Source organism: Lolium rigidum, chromosome 6, assembly GCF_022539505.1.
Source record: "Lolium rigidum isolate FL_2022 chromosome 6, APGP_CSIRO_Lrig_0.1, whole genome shotgun sequence".
NCBI lineage: Eukaryota > Viridiplantae > Streptophyta > Magnoliopsida > Poales > Poaceae > Lolium > Lolium rigidum.
In genome coordinates this window covers 176994529-177004064 of record NC_061513.1, presented here as the reverse complement: position 1 = coordinate 177004064, position 9536 = coordinate 176994529, and the positions used below count along the sequence as shown (strand labels likewise).

At 54.2% G+C, this 9536-nt stretch overlaps 1 protein-coding gene across 1 annotated transcript; it reads left to right on the top strand.

Moving 5' to 3' along the window:
- The first annotated feature begins 1185 nt into the window (after positions 1-1185).
- On the top strand, positions 1186-8952 carry LOC124660292 (probable protein phosphatase 2C 6). The gene is made up of 4 exons (XM_047198102.1): positions 1186-2128; positions 2226-2591; positions 2694-2799; positions 8269-8952. The coding sequence occupies exons 1-4, from the start codon at positions 1511-1513 to the stop codon at positions 8607-8609; spliced, it is 1431 nt and encodes a 476-aa protein (XP_047054058.1). The 5' UTR covers positions 1186-1510; the 3' UTR covers positions 8610-8952.
- The last annotated feature ends 584 nt before the right edge of the window (positions 8953-9536 follow it).

Below are 9536 nucleotides of genomic sequence, written 5' to 3'. Positions count from 1 at the left end.
AGGTCGCGTTTTCCCGCAGGCATATCTTCACTTAGTAGAGCACCCGCGCGCTGGTTACTGTTTCACTTGAGAGCGGGCCCAGCGTTTCGACCAGCTCTGTCAGTGGCAGTGAGCTGATTGATCCCGGTTTCAAAAGCATTTCCTTCCTGCAAGTCCCACGGCAGCATGAGCGAGGTGTATTCGCGTCAGCCGCGGGCCCCGCGATTCCTTTCCGAGAGGCGCGGCGTGGATGGACGACCGATAGTCCGATACGGTGTTGGCTGTTCGGCTGGCCCGCGTTGCGAGTAGTATCTTTTTCCCCGCGCGCGGGAATCGCGGTGTTACCATTTTACCGCGCCTGTGCCTGTGCGTGGGGGCAGCAGCGCGCGTGTGGCGTTGCAGGCCGGCCGTCACATCGTCGCCAGCTGCGTGCACCACGTGGCGGCAGGCAGGAACAGCTGGGGCGTGCCATTTTCCGCGATTTCTTTTTCGCTCTTTTTCGGCAGGACAGGGACCTTTGTAAAAAGATGTTCTCGCGCCTCACGCAATACACGTCTCCCCGGTCCAACAGAAACGGCCTTCCTTTTCTCGCCGCGTCTGTGGCGGACGTGTCGCCCGGGCGATAAATAATATCTTCTGGCCTCAAAAAAGAAGGAAGAAAAACGAGTAGAGTAGAGTAGTCCAGCGGTGGTGTCACGCAACAAATGGAAACGCTTCTAGGACTGGCGCTCCGACGAGCTCCAGCGGGGGACACATGTCTGCGCGCGCGGCATTATTGCTGGGCGATGCCCAGAAGCTCCCTGCCGAGCCCCCAACCGTACAGCGCCAGCACGGCACATGTAGGGCTGGGACTAGGAGGAGTACTAGTTCCACTGTGCACACCCCGATGGCGATGATGACTCATCCCTCGCGGGGCGGGACCCACCCGTACAGCGACTCGACACGCGTCCCGCGGCTGGTCGAGACCCTGCAGGCGATCCGGCGATCCGCGTGTCCCGTGCCACTGCCCCCTCGACACCTGTCCCGGAGGTGCACGTAGCTTTCCCCTCCCTCCTCCACGACGCCTTCACCTTCACGGCGTCACCGCCCCTTTGCTTTTTACTGGCAAGCGCTCTCCAATCTGCTGCTGCTGCTGCTACCACCACGCTGCTCTGTCTGTCTCCATCTTTTTCCCTCCTCGCCCGCCCGCCCGCCCGCGTGTGGTGTGGGTCTCTGCGTCGCTCCCGCCGTTGCTGCCACACCGCTTCCTTCCTTCCGCGCCAGGGCACCGCCCGTGAGCTCTGATTCGGAGCTCCGGATCCATCCGCGCGGACCTTGGGCTTTCCCTTTGTTTATAGGCGGCCGCTGGTGGAGCCCGTTCTGGTAGCCACCTCGGGATTCGCCCTGGATCGGCGCAGATCTGGACGCACATGAGGCGCCGCCGCCGCCGGGTCACCAGAAGAGGATGCGGAGCCTGCGGTAGGGGGAGCGGCGCCAGCGATGGGGTGCTGGGCTGGTGAGCCGGCCAGGGGCGCTGATTCTGGACCCTGCCATGGAGGATGTCGCGCTACCCGCGCCGCCCGCGCCGGTGTTTAGCCCCGCCACGGCGGGGCTCACGCTAATCGCCGCCGCCGCCGCGGAGCCGATTGTGGCCGTGGTGGCGGGGGCCATGGAGATGGAGATGGAGGGGGTCCCGCCAGTGCCGCCGGTCAGGACCACGACCACGCCGGCGGCGGCGACGATGGAGGAGGACGGGCTGCCAGCGGAAGAGGACGCAGCGGGGAGCCCGTGCTCGGTGAACAGCGACTGCAGCAGCGTCGCCAGCGCCGACTTCGAGGGGGTGGGGCTGGGTTTTTTCGGCTCTGGAGTGGAAGGGGGCGCGGTGGTGTTCGAGGACTCGGGGGCCTCCGCGGCCACCGTCGAGGCGGAGGCCAGGGTCGCGGCAGGCGGGAGGAGCGTCTTCGCTGTCGAGTGCGTTCCGCTCTGGGGGTACACGTCTATCTGCGGCCGACGCCCGGAGATGGAGGACGCCGTCGTCGCCGTGCCGCGCTTCTTCGGATTGCCGCTCTGGATGCTCACCGGCAGCAATATGGTCGATGGACTCGATCCAATCTCCTTCCGCCTCCCCGCGCACTTTTTCGGTGTGTATGATGGCCACGGCGGTGCGCAGGTAACCGCCCCCAACCATTAACTCAAAACTCTGCGCACGAATCAAACGATTTCCTGTAGTTGGTAACTTAGTGGGGCTCTGCTTCATGCTCGCGCAGGTAGCTGATTACTGCCGGGATCGCCTCCACGCAGCGCTAGTGGAGGAGCTGAGCAGGATAGAGGAGTCCGTGTCTGGTGCTAACTTGGGGGCCGTGGAGTTCAAGAAGCAGTGGGAGAAGGCGTTCGTGGATTGCTTCACTAGGGTGGATGATGAGGTAGCCGGTAAAGCAAGCAGCGGAGGAGGGGGAGACGTGGGCACGAGCAATGCCGCTGCAGCGGCAGATCCTGTGGCACCTGAGACCGTGGGCACAACGGCGGTGGTCTCCGTCATCTGCTCCTCCCACATCGTCGTCTCCAACTGTGGAGACTCGAGGGCAGTGCTCTGCCGTGGCAAGCAGCCTGTGCCCTTGTCAGTGGATCACAAAGTAAGCTCCCATGCTTCCTGAGGATTTCTGTTATTTTCGGTGTTGCCTTGGTTCAGCTGCTAATTAAATGTTGATTGCATTGCTTGCTTCTTTCGGTTTCAGCCTAACAGGGAGGATGAGTATGCAAGGATCGAGGCAGCGGGTGGCAAGGTCATACAGTGGAATGGCTATCGAGTTTTCGGTGTTCTTGCCATGTCGCGGTCAATTGGTATGCTTGCTATTCCTCTCCGGAACATCTCTTCTGCTCGAGATAGGCTCGAAAAGTTGTCACAACTCACACAATAATTACTGTTTGGCATGGAATTTCGGATGTCTATCCGTCAGTTCCTGTTAAGGCAGGGCTATTCTGATTTAGTTGCTTACCAAATGGTAAAATGCCTTTTGTTTCTAGTATTGGTGGTAAAGCAATATCAAGTTCTCATTAATGTTGATCTTTGTTATATGCTGATGTTGTGCAATTTTAGGGCATGTTTGGTTGGTGCCCAAGCGTGCCCTGCCAAAATTTTCGCAACCTATAAGATATTGACTCTTGTTTGGTTGATGGCCAAAATTTTGGTTGCCAATGAAAAGTTGCCCACTTACCTCATGTTTCCCTCACAGTTCTTGCCAAAATTTTGGCCAACTCTGGGCCAAGAAATCCTTAGCCAATTATTTGGCTAGCCAACTGTTGGCAAAATTTGGTAGGGCATAAGATGGCATGAACCAAACATACCCTTATATGCTTAGAATGTTCCTGCCCTGCGATAGTGAAATAAGACATGCGAATACTTCCATGGAAACCTGTGAATACTGCCTAGTTCACTTTCCTTCTTTTGCTCCAACCATACTGGCAGAACTAGTTCATAAAAACGAGTAATGGGTTCCATAGGTTGAGTTGGAACCATAGTTGAACAACCTTGCTTGGGGAGATGACGGAGTCTGTTTAGAATTTACTAGCTGCATAGGTTGTTGCAATATAGTATGTGCTATTGGATAAACATCCCGTTAAGGAAGTCATAAAGCCTTGACGATGTAATTATCTCCTGCGAAATCTCAACACACAAAGTTGCTTATCCTAAAAAGGTTCTGATTCTTGCTCCACTTATTTTGTTCCTTCCTGATTCATGCTTCCATTGGTCAAGAAGGATCCAGATCGCCTTTTCCATATTTTGTAATATTATAGCGCTAGATAATTGAGAAATATGCATATCCTGATGTTATAAGACTTATTTTGGGCAAATATTTCAAAGCATCTGTCTATTAAAATTCTCCTGATATTTACTGAGTGACAGTCCTAGACGTCTTGCCCCCAGTAGAGCATCCTTACTGTTTTAGTTTGGTCGTGTGGATGTACAAAGTGTGAAGTGCCTTCTCTGCATGATCTAAGGGCGTGTTTGGTAGACCGGGGGAGCTCAGATTTCCCCTCCCCAACCCACCTTTTGTTAAGAGAAGTTGTTTATTAGGTCGGCTCGGGCCAACTCCCCACTGCCCAACTCATACGAAAAACGGGCGAGAGCCCTGCCCGAGAGCGAAGCTCAAATCGAGCTTCGCTACTCATCCGGGACGAGCACATCCCGCAAAACACTGTTCGGCTGGTCCCGCGAGACCCCCAGACCCCCACCCGAAGCCTCATTTCCCCCGTCCTCCTCCTCCTCCTCTCATGTCTTCTCTCTCTGCGTCTCCTCTCCCGTCCCTCCTCCGACCCTCCTCCTCCCCTGAGAAGCTCCCAGGTCGCCCCTCCTCCCATGCCGGCCCTCCTCCGGCCCTCCTGCTCTCCCGCTGGCCATCGTACTGCCAGGAAGCCGCCTCGACGATGCGCCGCACCGGTCAAGACGCGCCGCCAGGAAGCTTCCTCCAGGACGCGCCGCTAGGACGCCACCAGAACGCGCCACCAAATCTCATATTGATGCCAAAACTGTTGGCAGTCTGCTTCAAGGTGGTTTTGATAGATTCCTTTTTCGCCTTCTGTTTGAAATCTGAGTTTGATCCTGCCCCCTTTGAGCCGGTGTATATCATTTGTTTACATAGTTAAGTTCTTACATCAGGGTAGTGCAAATTCTTCATTATATTTTTATTTCTTCTTTTGTCTGTTTTGAAACACACTGCTGCCATTGCACAACAATACTAAATGGTAATTTATCCTGTGAGATGTTTAATTTGGTGTGCAGTATTTGATGTTCAGCTGTTAACAGCTGAAACAGTAAGCTGTTAAACCCAGCAACTACTTGTGTTTGGACCCCAAGACATAAGCCTTTTGTCTAGGACTTCCTACACATAGCTTGAACTGTGGTTATTTATCACAGTATATATTTTTAGGGTGATGATATGGTAGTGTTGTCTTTCTTCTTCTATTGCGTCACACAATGAACACATGGTACTGTTGTACTAGATCCCTTTTAGCTGGTTTTGTATAAATGTAGTTGGTAGCTTGTCATGTAGTATGTCTGTGGGGTAATTGTGTGAATACTCAGCAGTCAGCACGTACTGCTTATCTGTAGTATCTGAAAACTGAAATTGGTTGTGCATCTACATCGTGTACTGATCTTACAACTTTTTTGCTACTTCAAGACTCCCATTCTGTATGGTTGTTGATAGGATCTGAGATCCTACCAGGCCGGTTACGTAGATTGTAGGGGTGGAAGTGTGCTAGACGAGGGAGAGGAAGACGGCGCCGGCGGCTGGCCGCGTCGCGAGGTTGGAGGAAGGCGGCGCAAGGGAAGGAGCGGCGGCTAGGGCAGGAAGACCGACTCCTCAAGGAGTCGGCAATAACGATCTATAAGATCTGTTTATTGCTTCATCGATATGGTCTATTACAACTTGTATTTATAAGAGAATTGCGAAACCCTAATCTGCTAACTTGGGCTAAGCCCCTAACTTAGGCCTGGCCGGTTGGGCCACCAGGCCGGTCATAACATCTCTCCCCGCCTTCTCAAACAGCTCGTCCTCGAGCTGGATAGCTGGAACCTGCCGGTGGAACTCATCCCGAACGGTGTCGGCTCGGGAGACGGCCGCGTCGGCCAGCCCAGCCGCGACGACATCAGCCGCAATGTCGTCTACGGTCTCCAAGTAGAACAGGCGTGGACAAACGTGGCCCGGTACATAGAGCTCGTCGCGGTTGAAGCATAACCCTTTACGACGGCGCTCGAGCTGTTCGGCCGTGGTCGGCCGACGGAAGGCCGCGTCGCAGCTGGATCGGAGTACCCCGCATGAGTCACGGCCGTGAGCGCTCGGCCTCGGTGGTGTCGGGGGAGGGCGGTCGGCTGGCCGAACGTCGCTGGCCGGGAAGGCCTGCCGCATGGACCGCGCGCGCTGCTCGAAGGCGCGAGCGTAGTACATGGCCGACCGCAGGTCTCGGGGATCCCGCATCTCCACGTCGACGCGAATGTGGTCCGGCAGTCCGCCAATGAAGAGCTCGGCGCGCTGCTGCCCCGTCACCCCGGGCGCATGGCATGCGAGGGCTCGGAAGCGGTCGGCGAAGTCCTGCACCGTGGTGGTGAAGGCCAAACGCCCGAGTTCCGCCAAGCGACCGCCGCGAATCGGGGACCGAGCGTAGAAGGCGAGCTCGCGGAAGCGGTCCCATGGGGGCATGCCGCCCTCATCCTCGCTCGAGGAGTAATACCATGTCCGGGCGGCGCCGCGGAGGTGGTACGAGGCGAGCCAAGTCCGGTACGAGGCGAGGGTGCGCTGCCCTTGGAAGAACCGCTCGCATTGGTTGAGCCGGCTGAGGGGTCCTCGACGCCGTCGTACGTGGCGAAGTCGAGCTTGGCGTAGCGTGGGGGGTTGGGCCGGCGGCGCCTCGGTACTCCGCGCGTCCGGCGGAAGGCTCCGCCAAGCGCGAGTATGCCGGCTCCGGAAAGGAGGGCCTCGGAGGGTCCCCGGCGGTCGTGTAGACGGGAGGAGGCGCCGATGCGGACGAGTAGACGGGCGGGGGCTCCGTCGCGGTCACCCACGCCGGGAGCCGCGAGGGCGACGGCGGGAACGACACCCGCCGGATGGGGACGCCCGGGGCAGCGAGGCGGGCCCGGCGGCCGGGGGCCGGCTGCCACGATGACCACGGCGGCGGGGGCGGCGAGGTCGGGGCGGGGCGGGCACGCCCGGACGGGCGGAAACGCCGGCGCGGCCGAGTAGGCGTTGAGGGCCGGCGGCGGCGGCGGCGGGGTCATCCCCCGAGTGCCAATCGGGTACGGGCGGATGCCTTGGACGGCGGTGGCGAGGTCGTGGATGGCCGTCGAGAGCTCTTGCTGCGAGAGGAGGGGCGGCGCTCGCGACATCGCGCGGGCGCCGCGACGCCCGTGGAGGGCGGCGGCGAGGCGCGGCGGCGGAGGAAGCCGGCGGCGTCTCGGAGGCGGCGGCGGTGGTGGCGGTGGGCTGGCTCGAAGACATGATCGTAGAGGTCTCTGATACCAAATTGATAGGATCTGAGATCCTACCAGGCCGGTTACGTAGATTGTAGGGGTGGAAGTGTGCTAGACGAGGGAGAGGAAGACGGCGCCGGCGGCTGGCCGCGTCGCGAGGTTGGAGGAAGGCGGCGCAAGGGAAGGAGCGGCGGCTAGGGCAGGGAAGACCGACTCCTCAAGGAGTCGGCAATAACGATCTATAAGATCTGTTTATTGCTTCATCGATATGGTCTATTACAACTTGTATTTATAAGAGAATTGCGAAACCCTAATCTGCTAACTTGGGCTAAGCCCCTAACTTAGGCCTGGCCGGTTGGGCCACCAGGCCGGTCATAACAGTTGTCCTCTTAATTCTTGACATTTGCAAAATCAGGAACTACTTTTGACTCAATTCCTTGTATTGATGTACTACGTATTTGTATTCTGACGATCCTAATTCCGTATTTGGAATAAACCGATGAATCTGCATCAGTCTCTGGTCACATCAAGTCTTGCTATAGTCATCTTGTGTTAGCATGAAGGTTTGGTCACGGTGCGAAATAATGGTTGTGAATGCCTAACTATACTACGCTATGGTAGGAAATTAAACATCTGTCAACAAGATCTACTTAAACCTAGATTCAGTAAAAGATTCAATACATAAGATAATGGATGTCGCATGACCTTTATCTAGGAAAATATTGTGTGTTCGTACCATAGGACAAACCCACAGTTGAGTTTGTACTTCTGTCATCTATCATTAGTAGTTCTGCTGCATGCTGGTTGATTTAGTTTTGCTATTCTTGTAAATATTATGCGCGTGACTGCATTGTATAGTCTGTGAGTTGTATAGTACTACCAGTAAAACATCTCTTGTTTTGATGTATATCTGTTGACTGCTGTTCTACTTATTCAGTTACAATAGGCTTAGTTGAGTACACCTCTGACTGCTAAATATGTACAGCTGCTTGCGTTAAGTAGTCGTGTTCTTTTGTTACCTTGGGCTAGATGTATATTTCATAAATCTCCTGGATGAATCTGCAGACTCAACTTATTGAGCTACACGAAAGTGTGTATGTCTAGTAGCCTTTCTCTGTCAGTTTGCTTTTGCAGTTGGTGTGCTTTCTTGTCATTGTGTATGCAGTAATTGTGAGATGGCATTTTTCCTGAGTTACTGCTGCACGTTCATGTATTGACTACATTCACTGCTTAATCCGTTTGTATGGTAGATTCCTACTTTTGTTGCATAGTTTGTTGTTATCTTCCTAATTATCCAAGCTGCACAAACAAGTTGTGGCCTGATGTTTCTATACCTATTACAGGTGACAGATATCTGAAGCCATGGATAATTCCTGTCCCTGAGGTCACAATTGTTCCTCGAGCTAAGGATGACGAGTGCCTTGTCCTTGCCAGCGATGGCCTCTGGGATGTATTGTCGAATGAAGAGGTATGCGATGTTGCTCGAAAACGGATACTCTTATGGCATAAGAAAAACGGTGGAAGCTCATCGTCTGCTCAACGTAGCGGTGACTCCCCAGATCCAGCCGCCCAAGCAGCTGCTGACTGCTTGTCGAAGCTTGCTCTCCAAAAGGGGAGCAAGGACAACATCTCTGTTATTGTGGTTGACCTCAAGGCACAGAGGAAGTTCAAGAGCAAAACTTAAATCAACTGCTTGATGGACAACCTTAATGACAAATTCCTAGGAATCTATATAGATTTGGAGAATCCAAATTCAATCAGTTTAGTCCGTCGCCTTAGTACATTACGTAGCCCAGTTCGTTCTTTTCTTCCTTTTCCATCATTTGGGCTGTCAAGGGCTGTATTCATGTATACAGTACAGATTACGAAAATCCTCGTCAGGGTTTATGTTTCCTGATGGTGGGGGTGATCCTGTTTTCTGTTCTTCCTTTGTTGCCCCTTATTCTTTTTGTTAAGCTGGGCCATCATGTATCTGGAAATGTATATTTGAGCCTGTAGGGTATGAAAGGAACAAGTGGTATAAAGTATTCTGTACTGCCCTTGCTGACTTTATGAAATCCAGGTGCCAAATCATCCTGTTGTACTACGTGTTTGTAGGCGAACTTTTATGTGGGATTGCTCATACACGGAGTATGACAGCTCTATGTTACGCTGTGTCCCACACATATGCCAACAGGTTGCTCCTCCGGCCGTCTTGGGAGAGATTCTAGCAGCGGCACGTCTTCCCCAGCCCTCCTCTTGCCACCGCTCGACAGCACCTCTCCCGTAGACCTCCTCTTGCCGTCGTGGGGTTCTTGTGTTCCTTGCTGAGGCGATAGCGACGTTGACCTAGTGTTCATGGTTTTCTCGTGCCGAGCATTATGGCGTTGATCTCATCCCACAGCGTCTTGTTTGCTGCGACGTTCTAGTGGTGGCGTTTGTGCGGCAAGCTCATGAACATGTATTTATATGATCTATATTAGGTCATATTACTTTGGTTCATATTGTTATTCAGATCAAGCATGCATTATTTGCCTATTTTTAGATGATTTACGTGATTTTTTTCAAAAGTTGATGCACATTGTTATTCAATTCCGGGAGGCACAACCCTCCTTTTTGTACTTCATTGTTT

Bases quoted from the DNA above. Each gene is read 5' to 3' on its own strand.
- LOC124660292 (XM_047198102.1), top strand. From the start codon at position 1,511: ATGGAGGATGTCGCGCTACCCGCGCCGCCCGCGCCGGTGTTTAGCCCC. The intron at 2,129-2,225 runs GTAACCGCCCCC...ATGCTCGCGCAG, and splicing joins ATGGCCACGGCGGTGCGCAG to GTAGCTGATTACTGCCGGGA. The intron at 2,800-8,268 runs GTATGCTTGCTA...TACCTATTACAG, and splicing joins TGCCATGTCGCGGTCAATTG to GTGACAGATATCTGAAGCCA.